The sequence below is a fragment of the Octopus bimaculoides genome, chromosome 17 (genome assembly GCF_001194135.2).
Source record: "Octopus bimaculoides isolate UCB-OBI-ISO-001 chromosome 17, ASM119413v2, whole genome shotgun sequence".
Taxonomy (NCBI): domain Eukaryota; kingdom Metazoa; phylum Mollusca; class Cephalopoda; order Octopoda; family Octopodidae; genus Octopus; species Octopus bimaculoides.
In genome coordinates this window covers 7251626-7270387 of record NC_068997.1, presented here as the reverse complement: position 1 = coordinate 7270387, position 18762 = coordinate 7251626, and the positions used below count along the sequence as shown (strand labels likewise).

Below are 18762 nucleotides of genomic sequence, written 5' to 3'. Positions count from 1 at the left end.
AGGTGAAAAGCGCTTTATTTAATTTATAAAACATGTGACATTAATAAAAAATCTGTAAATGTACAAACATCCAGATTTCTGAGTACCTTAATTTTTATATATATATATATATATATATATATATATATATACACATACACAAATATTTTCCAAATTCTCTGCAGGCCACATCAAAACAAAAATAGATAGCACACAGATCAGATGCTATGTGAATTCCTCAACTTCATTTTAGAAATGCTAAAAAGACTAATATTAACAATTGTTCTTAGATTAGCTCAAGCCCACAGAGTTTGTCAGGAAAGGAGTCCAAACGATACTAGTATATGACTGGTATTTACTTCAAGAGATGCAGAGAGATGAAAGCTTTGACTCCAACAGGATTTGAACTCAGAATACAGAGAAAACTAAACACTACCAGGTATCACACAACTCAACCCATTCTGTCAGATCATTCTGGTTAATTAATAAAACAACAAAACAAAACAGATCTAATGTTAACACTTACAAGACACGTTTCGACACACCACCCTCATATGGTCCAAATGAGCAAGGACTTGATCTGGTGTTGGCATGTTATCGCGCTTGGCAGAATTATTTCTGAAAGACAAAATTCCAAAGTCGTACTTAATAATAATCTTTATCACAACACTCGGGTCAATTTCGTTTGGTTTTATTTCAACTAATTTAACTAATTTAACCCTTTGCTATTCAGATTTCTCTGCCAAATGTAATAATACTTATTTATTCAAATTGTTTCAAATCAGTCAATCAGTTATGCATTATCTCATAGTTTCAAGACTTCAATGAGGTTATTGTTTTCTTTTTAATGATATTGTTGGGTAGGTATAAGAGGCCAGATCTAGCCAATTTGAATATTTTAACCATTTTCGGCCAGTTTAAATGCTAAAGGATTAAATCTACTTTTCTCTGCTAATAAATGGAATACTTACTTATTCTTTTAAACCTTTGTCTTGTATTTGTTTTTTACAACTAGATGCTCTACAGATTGCTCACCATTCCAATTGCAGGAATATCATATAAGAACACATACCAAAACAGATGACAAAAAAAAAAAAAAACTAAAACAATTCTCAAAAACTTTTTGAACATAACAGAGATAAATTTAGAGGAAATGGTTACCTCTGCCGCTTCTTTGGTGTACTGTTTGATTTAGCAAGAAGGTTGTAAAGCAATTCTGCCAGTCGGTCCTCATATTCATGAGCCCAATTCTTGATAACAGACACCGTAAACAAATCCTGCTTCTTGTATTCTCGGCACATTAATGGTCGCAATAACTCGGCAGTTGGGCTGCAAGCAACAAGTAACATGTTCCCCTTATTTTACAGTTCATACCACAGGTATTCAAGCAAACATAACCATACATACACCCATAGGAACTCAAGTGCACGCATATACATACACCCGCAGACAAATATATACTAGCTGACACGTCATCACACACATATTCAGACAAGGATAAGCAAACCATACAAACACTTCCCTGTCAGCAGACATCATATACAGACTTAAGTCCATACATAAATACACACACAAACACACACTGATGTAATACAGGGAGCTGTTATACAGAGACATACGGATACATAAACACAAAGCCTGAAATATTGCTTTATAACAACATAGAAACTAAATAACAGACACACTTAAACACAGATCACCAGCACAAATGCATCAAGCTTATAACCATAATTATCACCACCGCCATCATCATCATCATCATCATCCACCTGATCATTTTCAGTGATTTTTAGATCTTTTGTGATAGTAAGAAACAATGAGTATAGTAGAAGGAGACAGTGTAATATCAATAATGATGTTGATGGTGAAGGTCAAAGGATTTGGTCAAAATGTCTGAGGGTTAAGGAGAGGGGGGGGGTGATTCTACTGAGAGAATTGGACTCAAAGTAATGCTAATAATGGAGATCACCATCATCGTTGTTTAACATCAGCTTTCCATGCTGGCATGGGCTGGACGGTTTGACTGAGGTCTGGCAAGCCAGTGGGGCTGCACCAGGTTCCAATTTGAATAAGAAATCTCTGAACCTGACTTACCATTCCTGTTTCAGCAATATCATGATACTGGCAAGTGCTTCTGAATGAGCTGTACAAAGAAACAAACGTTACAGATACATTATTATTATTATTATTATTATTATTATTATTATTGTTGTTGTTGTTATTGTTATTGTTATTGTTATTATTATTGTTATCATTATTGTTATCATTATTATTACTATTATCATTATTATTATCATTATTGTTATTATTATTATTATTATGCTTATCAAAGTGTTTTGGTAAGTGCCAATGCACAAAATCTTCGGTCCTTCAGTTACTTTGTAACTGCTACCAATACATGCACAACTTCTATAAACAAGTAGTTCTTGCTTTCCAATCTTCCAATTCACAAGTTTAAATCTTTTGAGAAATTTTTGAGACAAAAAAAAAAAAAAAAGAAACGTCTGCTTCCCAAAAATGATGCCTGAGCAGTTGATGTGCCAATCAGTGAAGCCAAAGTATGAGAGGTAATTGTTGTCGTTAACGGCAGGAGGGTGCTTATTGGCGGTGGGGGGAGCGGAGGGATGCACATGTATGTATGAGTATACATGCGTATATAGTGCATACATGTATATTTGCACATGTGTGTGTCCGTGTATGTTTATGTGTGTATGTATAGGAGTTACAGACTGTGTTTGTGTGTGGGAGAGTATTTGGTAGGTGAGAAAGGAGGGGGGTGATTGAGTGTGTGTGTGTGTGTGAGTGTGTGTGTGTGCATGTATGTTTGAATTCCCCAATTAACAAGAAGTCACACTTACTGCAAAATTCCAGCTTTGGTAATACCGGCATGATATGTTCAACAGGTATACTATGAGCTGTGATTAGCTGCCACAGGAAATATTGTTCAATGGTTTCCCATTCCAAACTGGCATCTGGTGGATGAGAAATGGATGCAGAAGTAAAACAAATACAGCCACAAAACAATAGAAATATGTTATGAACTGAGCAGACAACATTATCTGAGGAACAAGAAACAAAGAGCATCAGGTATTAAGTAAATGTGGATCTCAAAAACCAGTGCATCATATTGACCCCTGTCCACTTAGAAGATCTCTTCAAAGGCATTACCGAACACTCATAAATTACATACTGCTCCTACTGCTTACAACGATAAGATGTACCAGTTCATAGATGAACTTAGCCAACAAGAGACATACAGAATCCCATATTCTGTCAAGTTAAAGACAGACAATCCAGTTTTTGTTTCTTTGTAGTGAATATCTAAACCAAATTAACCACATGGAATTTATCTTTTCTCCAAACAATGACAATGAAAAGAATTGAATTCAGTTACTGCAGGCTGGTGGAAATCTACTTTCCTTTGATAACCGAAGCTGCAGGAGTTCTTCTCCTCCTTACTTAAACTGTATATTCAGTTGTAACAGCATACTCTGAGTAGTCGTGGCACAAGTGCCACCATCAACATTACTTTTGACATAGGGTAACAACATTACACAAGACATGACATCTATTTACAATCTGATGGACACTGCCATTGAGAGTTGAGTATCTTAACCAAGGACATGGAAAGTGAACCAACAAAGCTTTCATTGATTGGCTGACACCTTACAGACAAATAAATATTCTCAATGAAATCAGGTGACAATACGAAAAGAAAAAAACCAAACAACAAAAGAAAACAAAGAGTAAAGAAAAACGAACGGAAATGATAATAAAACAAGAAAAACAAAAAGGGAAAGTAAAGAACTTACTGAGGACGTAGAGGAAGGAATCTTTGCGGAACATAATCAAGTGACCTTGGAGAATTTGACAAATGAGATCCTGCAACTGGAAATAATAAAGAATAATAAATAGGATTTGTTTCAAAGAAACACAAGGAGAGGATTATTGTTAATTGATATGGATACTAGTGTATTACTGGTACTTCATACAGTGACTATAGATGAGATGAAGAATAGCAGAGACAATGCTTTGGCAACAAACACATAACAACAATGCAGTCTGTTGTAGTACAATCAAAGACTAACAACAGTACAGTCAGGTGTATGTGACCTCGTGTAAACACGATGTACTACAACAATTAAAGCAAGTATATCTACGTGTATACCATACCAGCGATAGACTAATAACAACAGCCAGGATGACAACTAATATGAGAATGTGAGAAGGGGAAGAGAGAAAGTAAACTCACCTGAACAGCATCTATACAAGAAACTATCATCTGCAGCAGTTCTGTATTACCAATGACAATGTTTGGGAACTGAGAAGGAATCGAAGAAGAAGAAGAAGAAGAAAAAAAAGAAGCATTAGATGAAAATCCAGACAACTGCTTCTCTCAAATTTGAAACAAGAGATTTGAGGATTATTAAACAGACCCTAGTATTTTACAGGAACTTTATTGACTCTGAAGGTTGTCTTTGATAAAATTTGAAGTTAAACTGTAAAGAGCTGAAAGGAACAGGAGATATTTTGGTTGCCATGCTAATAATTTTGCTAAACAATCACCATTTTACTATTTGTAAATCTCACAACAAGAGATATACAGCAACAGTACTTTGGAGTAAAAGTTATTTGCCAACATAACATGGCAGTCCTGGTTTAGGACGAATGTTGCTGTAATTTAGCCCCAGGAGACGACATGATCTGTGTCCTTATATTTTCAAACAAGGGATACACAGATATTGTTTTGAGCTGAGTGGGGGTGCTAGATTCCCTTGTTCGAAAATATAAGGACACAGATCGTGTTGCATAGCCAGCTGGAGACGAGGTCTCCTGGGAATAAATTACAGCAACATCTGCCCTAAACCAGGACTGCCATGTTATATTGGCAAATGATATTTACTCCAAACCACCATTTTGTTCTTTATAATAATAATAGTTTCAAATTTTGGCACATGGCCAGCAATTTCAGGGGAAGAGGTAAGTCGATTATATCAACCCCAGTGCACAACTGGTACTTCTTTTATTAACCCCGAAAGAATGAAAAGCAATGTTGACCTCAGCAGAATTTGAACTCAGAACATCAAGAAAATGAAATGCTACTAAGTATTTGGCCCAGCATGCTAACAATTCTGCCAGCTTTTGCTGCCTTGTTATCCATAACAATAACACATTAAGAATTGGATACAATCAGCTGAGTCAGTCTTGGAACGTTGATGACAATTTCTTTATCAAACCAAGACGAACAAAAGACCAAAGTTGGTTTTAATGAAATTTGAATTCAGAATACAGAACCATAATACCGTACATATAGTGTTTAGGATGGCACTGACATTCCTTCCGACTACAGACATAGGCTGGAGCCAAATCAGTGATTGCAGTTACCTATGCCACTGGTTTCTGCTCTGTTAAAATCACTCACACACACCATTACAACATCACAGTTAAATGCTATTTGTTTATTATCAATGTACAATGCCCACAGACCACCTCCCCCATTAAATGACATCCTATGCAAGCACCTGCTTGATTTACTTTTCGCTTTTTAGCTAATCTGAGTCCCACAATGAAGACAGAACAGTGTCCAGTGTCTTTCAAGCTTCCTGTCAGTAAGATATAATGATTATTGTCAATGTGATTGATGCTCGGTTTGAAATGTTGCAGTTTAATGGTTGATGCAAACAAAAACAAGAGCAGGAAGAGTATCAGAGGCCTGTCATGGCACAGAAGGGTCAACGCTTTAGTACAGAAGCACACATACAAGAGATAAAGCAAGGGAGTTTAGCTGGGGATAGCATAGGGCTTATCAAGTTCTAAAGTCCTATATCAATGTGTAGTGCCATGGACAGGTAGTTCAGTAAGAAAACCATGAAAATAAACATGAAACCAACTTACATGTGTATAAATGTCAGGTAACAGATATGTAAATAACCTCACATCGTCTTCTTGACAGATCTAAACAAAAGGAGAAAAGAAATTGATGTAATTGGGTGGGGGGATGGTTTCTTGGGGGGGGGGTCTTTTTTTTTTTTTTTTTTTTCTTTTTTCAATTTCAAAACCAACGGAATAACAGAAGAAAATAAAACTTAAAGTCTCAATAGCAACTCTTGTCACCGAAAACTGTCTGCTTTCCTTCTTCCATCATACAAGGCATTCTCATCTGCAATTAGCCTCTCCAGTTTCTCTATAACTTGCAGATATCTTGTGATTGGGACCAGGAACATAGCAACAGAACACACCTTCAGGGCTTTTAGTGGTTTTTGCATAATAACAATCAGAATGGTGGCACTACCATTGCAGACTTGGCTCTTGGGTTTCTTCAGCAGAGCCATTCTATTGTAAGAATCCAGTTTGCCTGCCTTCCTTTCTTCTGCCAGTTTTGGAAGATCTACAAAAACGGTGTGTGCAGCCCTTACTCTTCTACAAAAAATTTCTACAAGTATCGCTTGATTCTTTCCTATCTACTCCTACAAACCCTTTAGTGTTTGTTTAGACTAGCCATATTTGGCCCAAATAGTCTACAAGTTCAAACTGACCAAATGCAGCCTTTCAATGTCATTCTAAAAATAAACAATCACATCATCAAAATCTCAAAACTACAAGATTATGCAAAATTAATTCAAAACAATGTGAATACCTGAGTATTCCTTTTGACAAGGTAATCTGAATGCTAATGGTTTAAATATTAGTTTGCATCTAAAAAAAAAAAAAAACCCACTGGTTGCTGATAACTTTTTAAAATAGTGTCTAGAATCCAACTTGCATCAACCAAATGAAATAAGCATGATGTTTGATGCCTTCCTTAAGCAAGGAACTGAGGCAATTTTACTTGAGCAGATCTGTGGTGGTGGTGGTGGTGGTGGTGGTGGTAAAGCTGATCACACTAATACAACCAGATGCAACCCGCTTTTGACTTCCATATTAAGTTAATTGGTTATATGTACACATATGGTGCAAACAGAGGATCTGAAGGGAAATTGTTATTGCCTAGTCAGACTACATGATTTCTGATGTTATAATTTAAATAATTAAAAAAATAGATTAATTGGTTACCATTATGGAGTGGAGAAGAATAGCAATGTAAAAAAAAAAAAATACACTAAACAGTTATTTAGAAATTCAGAATAATAATTTCAGTTAAAAACTGACAGAAACAAAAAACAACAAAAAAACTAAGTATATTTACCCGTAAATCATTCATTAGGCAGGATTCCAAATCTTTTCCATCTAAACTCTTACAGAAATCACGATAACTGGACATTTTGTCATCATTGACTTTACTGAAAGTATAAAAATGAAAGCAAAATGTAATGTCTACTATTTAACTTTGCCCCTTTGGTATATGTGGCTATCCTGTCTGAACTAAACCTTCTCTGTCTCATTCAGACTACAATTTATTAACTTCTCTCTCTCTCTCTCTCTCTCATTCCATTTATCTATTCTTCCAACTACATTCAAAATAGATCACTCAACTCCAACTTTAGTAACCATCATCTATTTGTAAACACAAGTGGAATGATTAATCATCATCATCATCATCATCGTTTAACGTCTGCTTTCCATGCTAGCATGGGTTGGACGATTTGACTAAGGACTGGTGAAACCGGATGGCAACACCAGGCTCCAATCTGATTTGGCAAAATTTCTACAGCTGGATGCCCTTCCTAAATGAATAGTAATTTGTAAGTTCCGAGTTCAAATCCACTGCAGGTGTATCGTAGTGTAACTGGGCAGGACTCTTAATTCTACATGCCTCAGTCTATCTTTATAAAATTTCACCTGGATAAATCTGTACTCCAGTCAAGGGAAAATTTATCTCTCACAAACTGAATGCTATGAAACGAAAGCTAAACACTGGCACAATAAAGCCCTCCAGAGGTAAGAAGACATTAGCATTTTCTCACACAATATCTCTGCATGATACCTATTGTATAGTAAGAGTAGTGAGTCACTGAGTGAGTAGTGAGTATTTCTACCACCAGAAACACAACATAACACCAGTCCAAGTAATAGAAGTCCAACATCCAAATAATAAAGTCACTTACATCTCAGTATTTTAATAACTGGTCTTTTTATAGGTCACATAATTAAAATGTGTTGCAATATACAAGACTACTATTAAAGTCATTGCTTAGTAACCTGTAGCCTAGAAACATTGTGTCACTTACTAAGTTATTCACCAAGCTGAAGATAGAGATCACATTAAAAAGACAAATTTGGATCTTAGATCCAAATTTAAGAAGTGAAAATTACTACTCCCCACCATTTTAACCTTGCAAAAAAAATGCTTAAAATGATATTAAAACAGATATATTGTATCGATATGCAAAGACTATTTGCCTCAATGAAAAAAAACTAATACCAAGGTTAAGTTTACAGTGTGTAAATGGTTGAGTTGTTACCAGATAAACCAGTTGAGAGATTAACAGTTCACATACTGCCACCTGCATATCATTGTGTCACTGGCCAAGACTATTAAATCTTAAATGACCCAGTCCACCAAGCTGTAAAAAGGCACATCACAATATGCAAAAGAAGCATTGAAAGAATTGACAAGAGTTTTGTTAAGCTGAGTTCAACTTGTGTTACAAGTGTAGCTTGGAGAAGGATGGGAGTTGCTGGTTCCAGATAGAAAAACATTTCTTGAAAAACCAAAAATGAAAGTGAAAGAATTATTAGATCCTTACAAAATACAAGTAAATAGAAGTCAGGAAAAAAAAAAACAACAGACAACAAAAACATTAGCGTTCATAAAACTAAACTCTTCATCCTTACCTTACTTTTAGGAAATAGAGCATGTGATAACCTATATGGGGCTGTTTCTGGTACATTTCATCCATCAGGAACAATAATGGCTGTCGAATAGGATCCTCTTCAGCAGTAGAACAGAAGTTTCTGGAAGGGAACAAAATGCAATGCAAGAGACAATATAACAGAATTGAGAGACAATTGAAAGAAAAACAAAAGCAAGACTTCAAGATTTTGTGAAGGGTCATTTGAGATGATGGGTAAGTGAATCACTAATTCCCTTTTCTTTTCATTATTATACCCATGGCTGTATCTCTGGGATATTTTATAAGTTGAACAAATTATTTTCAGATATTCATCTTTTTATCACTAAACACTCAACTGTGAAGTAGCAAGAGAACCTGCTTTTTGTTCAGTCAGGAATTGGCAGAGTTAGCACACAAAAACTTAATTCTGTTATAGGATTGTATGACTAACATCACTTCAGTATCGTTGACCAATTTATAGCTTAGACGTTGGGCAGCAGATCTCATCTGGCATCCCTAGTTAACATCACCAACTGGTTCTTGCATGCTTTTTAACAGAATTATCCTTTTGCTGTAAATATTCAGACTTGGTCTCTCCAGGATAACAACAACTCAATACCTTCATGCAATACTTCCTATCACATAAAACCCATGAGTTATACTTTCTTCTTCCGTTTCCCATCAACAATTTCAAAGGTCCTATAAAGGTCCCAAAAGCTGACCTTTCTCCTCAGACTAAAACATAAAAGTAAACAAAAACTATAAATAAAAAAAGAAATAATAATTCCTAAATAAAGAGACAAGAAACATTTTGAGGTGAAAGTAAAATTTTCAAAGCCAGCAGCTTATCTGAATTTCAAGCAGGTTACAAAGTAAATTTTTTAAAAAACAAACCAATATTTACTTACCTAAATATCACAAATAGTGGTGTTCCTATAGAATCTTCAATGGACCTGAATAAGAAATGAATAAGTCACAGTTCATAAAAGTGATACAAAGCCTATATATTGAGAGGTAACAGGGTACAGTTGAGGGGATCAAGTCCACTACGTGACTGGTTCTTATTTTGCTGACCCTTGAAGGATGAAAGGGGAAAAAGAAGACAGTTAAATGAAACAAGGAGCTCGACTGATTCTGCCATCAACCACTGTAATAATAATCCTTTCTACTCAAGGCACAAGGCCTGAAATTTGGGGGAGGTGGATGAGTCGATTACATTGACCCCAATGTTCAACTGGTACTTAATTTATCGACCCCGAAAGGATGAGGGCAAAGTCGACCTTGACGGAATTTGAACTCAGAACGTAGCAACAGGTGAAATACTGCTAAGCATTTCATCCAGTTCACCACCTTAATAATATCATTATCATCGTCGTCATCGTTTAAACGTCCACTTTCCTTACTAGCATGGGTTGGACAGTCTGACTGAAGACTGGCAAACCAGGAGGCGACACCAGGCTCCAATCTGATCTGGCAAAGTTTCTACAGCTGGATGCCCTTCCTAACACCAACCACTCCGAGAGTGTAGTGGGTGCTTTTACGTGCCACCAGCACATGTGCCAGTAAGGCGACGCTGGCAACGATCACACTCAAATGGTGCTTTTTATGTGCCACCGGCACGGGAGCCAGTCAGCGGTCCTGGCAACAATCATGCTCGGATGTGCTTTTAACGTTCCACTGACACAAGTGCCAATCAGGTGGTACTGTCATTGGCCACGTCAGCGATTTTGATTTCACTTGCCTCAACAGGTTTTCGTAAGAAATTGTTAAAACTTTAACCAATTCCTGAACAAAGAAAATTCATTCCATATTGTCATGTTCAATAATGCTTTCTTTTTAAAATTATAAAGAGCATGGGGTTGCACCCTCACTCTGAAACCAGTTTTGGAGCAAATAAATTAATTAAAGTTGGCAGCCAGCTTTGAGACTCGAACTCACATCACCATGATTACAAGTCGCGGTGCTCTGAACTTTAAGCTAAACTGCCCTCACCACAAATTCTTCTGCAAATTTAAGATATATAGAAATCATGCTTTATGAGATGCTATCATACGTTAAATTCAAATTACGATGAAAGTAAACAAAGAAAGTTTGCTTTAGAAGTGTTGAGATGTCTTAGAAAATTCTGCAAAATAGGGGTAGTTTATCCTATTCAGGCTATATTATTAGCATTATCCTGCATTTGAGAATTTTAAAAAAATCATTTAACTTTTAAGACATTCCAATGCTTCTAAAGCAAACTTTGTTTGTTTGTTTCCTTTCATCGTAATTTGAATTTAAATTAATTAAAGTTTCTATAATAGAAGTTATTCATTACTTACTCTTCATCTACTTCCTGTGGAAATAAATTACTCATAAATAAATGGCCAAGGATTTGACACAAGCATATAGCAAGTGTAGATGCCATGTCTTGGTCAAAATCTTCCTGAAAAAGGAAAAAATAAATCAGTAAATAAGTGGATACGTGTGTGTGTGTGTGTGTTTGTATGATCCCTTATCATCATTTAGTGATCCTTCAGTTGCTACACTTACATATATTCTCTAAGAGTTAAAAACCCCAAATTATTTTAGAATGTAATTCAAAGCTGAAGGAAAACTTCAACCACAGATGTTTGAATACAGCAATTGTCTACAGAATTTTATAAAAAGGACGTCTTAATCAAAATATATCTTCTTATACAGAATTAAACTTAACAAGTTCTATAAAGAGTAAAACATTACTTACATCACGGAGAATATGTTGTACCATTTTGTCAATGATTTCACACTGGACTTCCTGATCCCTGTAAAAGATAAACACAGGCACACTGCAATATGTGGGAGGTTAAGAAAGAAAAAAAGCATAAAACTGCATCACAAAAAAAAGGTATAAGGGAAAATCGTTTGTGACTCTCTCTCCTCACTCTCCATCTATGTATGGTTCAGACAAATCTGAAAATTCATTCCTGATCACTCTTAATATTATCATCATTGTTGTCATCAACTTTGTATCTGCTTTTTCTAACCAGACATGGGTTTAACAGGTATGCAAATATACAGTTTTCTATGCATCTCACTTCTTATGCCAATTTTATCATAGGAGAGATCTCACACTGTATAGCCCCATGGCTTCCATAGACCCCTGGGACTCCAGTAAATCTTCCAAAAATTAACTGCCAATAATGAGGCAAAAAAACATGCAAACAGAGTTGTGTATTTTACCCCAGAGGAACAACCAGCAAAAATATTCATTTTGATATCCTTCTCTTTGTGTTACTCTGACCATCTCTGAAGAGGTTCAATTTTTGGAAAAGAGAGACAGAGCGAGACAGAGATGACGAAAACTAGGTTGACCGAGATGCTAAACGGTTGCACAACAAGTCACAGAGACAGCAACTTTTAGTAAGAAGCCACATACGTTTCATTCTGTAGCTCAATGGTCAACTGTCGCAGTTCATGCTGAAGAAGCTGGATGTGTTCAGTGATATCAATCGGCTGGAATCGGGGGCCGTTTCTGAAAGGCTTTATTTTGGTGTCACCAACCAGCTTCCCTAAATTCAAAACAAAATACAAAACACAAAATCAATAAGACTGCTACGAGTTACTAAAGAAATTCAAAATGACTGACAACAATATAAAACAAATTTAATATAGATGCAGTGAAACAAACAGAACTGCACTCATTAAACATTGCATGACATTCACAGATGATAATTAAAGAAAATAACTGACCTAATGGAATATCATCTTCATCATCACTAAACACTCCATCAGACAAGCTGCTCATCTCCACAATATGGTTCCCAGATTCACCAACATCAGCAGTGAGGTCTTTATTCACAGAAGCTTCTTCTTTGACAACTAAACAGAAATGATATTTGAAGTGACAATGGTGTTGATGATGATAATAATAATAATAATAATAATTAATAATCCTCTCTACAAAAAGGAACAAGACCTGAAATTCTGGGGGAGGGGAACAAGTCGATTACATCGACCCCAAAAGGATGAAAGGTAAAGTCTACCTTGGCAGAATTTGAACTTAGAACGTAGCAACAGGTGAAATACTGGTAAGTGTTTCACCCAGAGTGCTAACGATTCTGCCAGTTCGCCACCTTAAAAAATAATAATAATAATAATGCCTTCTAATTTTGGATACAACTACAAATTTATAGGGGAGAGGCGTAATCAAAATAACAGACCTTCAATGGTCTAGTAGCGTATATTTTCTCAATTTTGGTAGGATTTGAACTCACAACATAAAGTGACATCACTACATACAACAAAACAACTTTTGCCCACACTACTCTTTCACTACTCCATAAGCTTTTTCCTTTTTTTTTTTCTGTGTAGATCATTTTAAAGTTAAGCATCTTAAACTTAGACACTAAGTGTAGATGCTAACAACAACTGCTGACCTCATATCTGGTCAGTTGAGTATCCCCATCAACTCAGTTCTCTATAAACTTAATAATAATAAAAATAATATAAACAAAAGAGTAGAAATTTGTGGGGGAGGAAGAGTGGGTCAACAGCAGCACCCATTTCTGCCCTTAGTGCAGGGGAATGGCAGAAGTAGCCAGTACACCACTAATGCTTATTTTATTAACCTCTCTAATCAGTTACTGAGAGTACATCCATAGTAAGGTTGTTGAATTTAACTCCATAGAAAAGTTGTTAAATGTATGTCAACAACATAGTTGTTCACTATTTTTATAAAGAATAAAATGCCGTTTGCTATAAATCTGTAACAGGTTCAGAAAATTACTATTTGTAAATCTCACAACGAGAGATATTCAGCAACAGTACTTTTGAGCTGAGTGGAGGTGCTAGATTCCCTTGTTCGAGAATATAAGGACACAGATCGTGTCATATAGCCAACTGGAGATGATGTCTCCTGGGGCTAAATTACAGCAACATTCATCCTAAACCAGGACTGCCATATTACATTGGCAAAAATCTTTACTGTAACAGGATTGTTCATTATATTTCTGTAACAGAGTTGTTCACTGTAATTCGCTGTTTCTCTGTAACAAAGCTATTCACTATATTACTAACAGTATCGTTCACTGCATCTCAATAACAAGACCTTTCACTGTACCTCTATAACAGAGCTGTAACAAGGTCATTCACTACACCTCTATAACAGTGCAGTTCATAGTACCTGTGTAACAGGGCCATCCACTGCACCAACTGAATCTAGATTGTTCATTTATCTCTATAAAGAAGTTGACCATATTTCTATAACTGGGTTGAAAACAAAAAATGAATTAATAAACTAATGTCGACTTACTATCGGGAGAACAAAATTCAATGAAATTCTCTCTAATTAAAGCTCGGAGTTCTTTATCCAATTTGGGATTATCAAATAAAGGAGATAAAGACCTGAAAAGAACAAAAGACAAATAAAACATTAACAATTTATAAAAGAATTAAACACCTTACTTAGGTTAAAACAAGTGTTAAAACAACCCTTCTCACCATCATTGTCAAAGTGAAAACAGAGGAGGAATACTTACTGGAGAACACGTTTCTCAAGAATTGATCGCAAAGAAGTGTATATTCCTTGTCGTACTTGTACTGAGAGAGAAGGACAAAAATTGGGCATCACCTGCAACACACAGAAAAACAATGACAGCCAATATGTCCTCAACTCATTATTAATATCATTAAATAAGACGAGTACCAGTGGAGTACTGGGGTCAATATAATCAACAAGCCCCCTCCCCCACTAAACATTTCTGGCCTTGTGCTTAAAGTAGAAAGGATTATTATTACACGTAAAAGCACCTACTACACTCTCTGAGTGGTTGGCGTTAGGAAGGGCATCCAGCTGTAGAAACTCTGCCAAATTTAGATTGGAGCCTGGTGTTGCCACCCGGTTTCACCAGTCCTCAGTCAAATCGTCCAACCCATGCTAGCATGGAAAGCGGACGTTAAACGATGATGATGATGATGATGATGATGATGATGATGATGGCAAGCTGGCAGAATCGTTAGCATCATTTCATCTGTCATTATGGTCTGAGAGGCCCTGACAAGCAGCACGGGGAATGTACCATCTCATCAACAGAGATGTATCTCCTGAAGCAAAGGCAATGTTCACATGAATACTGGGCAGCCAAATCTTTGAAGTCATAGCCAAGATCTTCCCAAAGTGTTTTACTGCTAACATTTATACTCTCACTGACCATAAAATGTTAGTAACCACTTTTAACCGAGCAAGCACAACCAGATGATCATTTTTTTGTTTTATTGGCAAATGACAAATTTTATTCGGGTAGGGATCCAATCACTTTTTTTTAATTTTTTTTTTTACTCTTTTTACTCGTTTCAGTCTTTTGACTGTGGCCATGCTGGAGCACCGCCTTTAGTCGAACAAATCGACCCCAGGACTTATTCTTTGTAAGCCTAGTACTTATTCTATCGGTCTCTTTTGCTGAACCGCTAAGTTACGGGGACGTAAACACACCAGCATTGGTTGTCAAGCGATGTTGGGGGGACAAACACAGACACACAAACACACACACACACACACATATATATATACGACGGGCTTCTTTCAGTTTTCGTCTACCAAATCCACTCACAAGGCTTTGGTCGGCCCGAGGCTATAGTAGAAGACACTTGCCCAAGGTGCCATGCAGTGGGACTGAACCCGGAACCATGTGGTTGGTAAGCAAGCTACTTACCACACAGCCACTCCTACGCCTGTTACTTTTTATTCTAATAACCAAAAGAAACTCAGAAAGCAAAGCCAACTGTGGTAATATTTTAACTCAGAATCTAGTTCTGTCTCTCTACTTTGTCTTCTATCTTCTTCCATTGGAAGTGGAAACAAATAAATAAATAGCTGTGATGGAGTTGATTCAATCACATACAACCTCTACCATCAAAGAAAGAAAGAAAGAATTCAAGGTGAATTACCCGACACATAAAATCTAAAAGGGTTGCTGTGATAACAGGGTGTGGCCGCATGGAATGGTACATGACAAGAATTGCTGGCTCTGAAATAGAAGGACATGAAGGCAGGTAAGTGGAAACATATGCACAAGGTATACACAGACAGATTGTTGTACACAGAGAGAGAGAGACAGACAGACAGACAGATGTCTTTTGACTAAAGACAAGACTGAGAAATAGAGTGTTGTGACTTTCATACTAGCAGTGTGTGTGTGTGTGTGCGTGTGTGAAGTAACCAGAAGCCAAAACAAGCTCATGGTCTTTGTTCACTTGAAGCATTCCGCCTGTTCTGATTTTCACACACACACACACACACACACACACACACACACCAGCACACATCTACTTTCCATGTTTGCAGGAATGAGATGTTCAGTTTTGTTTTTGTTACAAAGCTAATTTTTACATTTCAATGCTTTTCCAACCACAAACTAGAACAAGTCTTGCACAGAAGAATAAAGCAAAGATTTGAACACAGATCAATGGGTTTTTTTTTGTTTTTCCTTCATTATCTATTTTCCTTTCTTGGTTTAGTGTGGAGGAATGGGCCGTACGAACAGTCTTTACAGGCCTGCCCAAGTCATTGAGATTAACTTGAGTAGTTAACATCACATCATTATACTTCAAGGCTACTTTGTGTGTGTGCACGTGAGTGCATGCACATGTGTGTGTGTGTGTGTTTTAATTCAAAGGTAGGATGATTAGATATATCAGAAAAACAAGAGTATTTATAGAGCATGGCTAAAAATTGTTTTCCAAATGAAAATTAATATATTACCTGAAGAAAAACTAGAAATAAAAGAAAGAATAACAGTGGACACTCTCATTCAATACACACATGCATGTCTGTGTGCATATATCTAGGGAGTGCTAGTCCCTGGCTTTGGGTAAAAGAAAATACAGGAGTCAGTTAATTATGATTTTATTCAACATCTTCCCCTCTCAGATTCACACACTTACTGCAGTAGTCATTCAGTTTTTCTAAACCCTGTAAAAGACCTCCAGAAGGTTGGGCCTCCAACCAGGCGTTTCGCAATACCCTTAAAGCCAGGAACTTTTCAATAGCCCCTTGAGTGTGTGTACACACACACACACACACACACACATATGTGCATTTTATACGAAGCTATTTATATATATATATATGTGTGTACACACACTCTTGGAGTGTTCCAAAGTTTTCACTCAAACTGTGAAATAAAAGAAATATTCTTCTCCTGCCATTATATTATAATGAACTACAAAATTTGGAACATGTCTCACATAAATACATAGACAGACAGACAGATAGACAGATAGGTAGACAGACAGACAGATATATAGAGAAACAGATAGATAGACAGAGAGAAAGAGAGAGGGAGAAAGGAAACACATTTATATATATGTATACAGTGATTCAGAAGACTAGCATTTACATGGTTTTGTTACAATTTTGTTTTCTTATTTCCAATACATAATTGGAGATAATATTTATATATATATATATATATATATATATATAATCTTACAAAAATATCATCAAAAGATGAAAGAATATTCATCGCCCTAAAAATGGTATCATCATCATCATATAATGATAATTTTATTCAGTTGTCCAGGTATACCTCGTTTAACTACCGAAGGTGGTTTGAGCAGCTGACACTATAAATGCCATGATAGGAGACCAATTATTCTGGAATTGAATTCCTGAGCTTTGGCACTGAACAGAAAACTGAGACCAGTAGGGTAGAGGGTGCAATGAATTGCAAGATAAAGGTTGTGGTGAGGGAGATGGCAGGGGGATGAGATATATATTAAGAAGGTCAAGTGGCCTCAGTTGTCGACCAGCCCATATCCATAAATACTAAAAGGACTTTTGAATCACCTGTATACACACACACACACACACACCACTGTATATACATAAGTTTCATAATTCATGAGTAGAATGAGGGAAATAACAACAATGAATTGGAAATTTATTAATACAAAATGGAGTGTTTGTTTAGCAATTACTGTTTTGGTTGGGTTTCTCTTAAACGTTTCCGTGAAAATAAATTTTAAGAACATGTCTGGTAGAAAAGAAAAAGGAGATGGAGGGGGGATAGGGGCCAATATAAGCTAAAGTTCCAAAGTGAGCCATTTTGGAATCCAATGATAAAAGCCAAATCGTCAGGACGCTTTCATCAGTTCACACTTTCACCTCAAGCATGCATTGTGCATTTTATACGAAGCTATTTATCATTTCTATGTACTCTATTCACAGGTGTGTGATCACAAGAACATTAAAAAAAAATGTTACATAAATGTGTATATTATTGAAATAATCATTGTTTCCTCTGTCCAATATATTCACTTTTAATTTCATTTATCCACTAGAATTTTAAACTTATTTGCGCATTTGAGTAGGTCAGTTTTGGAAGCTTTTTTATAGTTGGATGTTTGTCTTGTTCCCAGAGAAAACCATTCGACTTTAACGTAAAAGTAGTGACTGTAACTAGACAACTTGAAGCAAGAAGACTGCAGAACCTTTGTTAGTCAACCACAACACATTGGTTACATAAGGATTTGAACAGTCTGAAATGCATGTGGTATCTAGAATAAGAGGGGAAAAATACCCTGGTTAAAATCAACACAATATTCTGTAAAGATGATTGATGGTGGTGAAGGTTTGACATTTGAAGACAATATGATACAAAGTTAGATCTGTCTGTGCCCACAACAGAAAAAAAATAAACAATGGCAACTGCCAATACAATCACACTCCTTGTGCAGTCATCATCTTTTTTTGATTCACATTCTCAGTGTTTTATCGGTTACTCCACTTACAGTAACACAGTTTCCAATCACCATCCACTTGTAGTCAATCATTTTCAGGTTCAAAGTTAGATTTTTTTTTACTAATTCAATCACATTTTATCAATTACAAAATATTTGCTTCAGAAATTCTCCACATTCAGTAATTTTCGTTATTCAGTCACATCCCTTCATGCTACCAAATGTTTCTTCTTCTTTCTTCCCCCCCCCCCCTTATAATGTATTCCAATCAGAGGATATCATTACATCAAGACGCTTGCCCCCCCCCCCC

At 36.2% G+C, this 18762-nt stretch overlaps 1 protein-coding gene across 1 annotated transcript in view; it reads right to left on the bottom strand.

Annotated features, from left to right (window-relative positions):
- The window catches only part of LOC106874043 (integrator complex subunit 3), a 48995-nt gene that overhangs the window by 2395 nt on the left and 27838 nt on the right, over positions 1 to 18762 (bottom strand). Inside the window, exons 13-29 of the mRNA XM_014921606.2 lie at positions 15660 to 15739; positions 14252 to 14343; positions 14026 to 14117; positions 12465 to 12593; positions 12151 to 12283; positions 11479 to 11536; positions 11075 to 11178; positions 9662 to 9706; positions 8755 to 8874; positions 7166 to 7259; positions 5875 to 5934; positions 4232 to 4300; positions 3792 to 3867; positions 2838 to 2951; positions 2074 to 2122; positions 1141 to 1308; positions 506 to 597 (exon numbers count right to left, since the gene is read on the bottom strand). Coding sequence (XP_014777092.1) covers positions 506 to 597; positions 1141 to 1308; positions 2074 to 2122; positions 2838 to 2951; positions 3792 to 3867; positions 4232 to 4300; positions 5875 to 5934; positions 7166 to 7259; positions 8755 to 8874; positions 9662 to 9706; positions 11075 to 11178; positions 11479 to 11536; positions 12151 to 12283; positions 12465 to 12593; positions 14026 to 14117; positions 14252 to 14343; positions 15660 to 15739 — 1575 coding nt within the window. The remainder of the gene's footprint in view (positions 1 to 505; positions 598 to 1140; positions 1309 to 2073; positions 2123 to 2837; positions 2952 to 3791; positions 3868 to 4231; positions 4301 to 5874; positions 5935 to 7165; positions 7260 to 8754; positions 8875 to 9661; positions 9707 to 11074; positions 11179 to 11478; positions 11537 to 12150; positions 12284 to 12464; positions 12594 to 14025; positions 14118 to 14251; positions 14344 to 15659; positions 15740 to 18762) is intronic.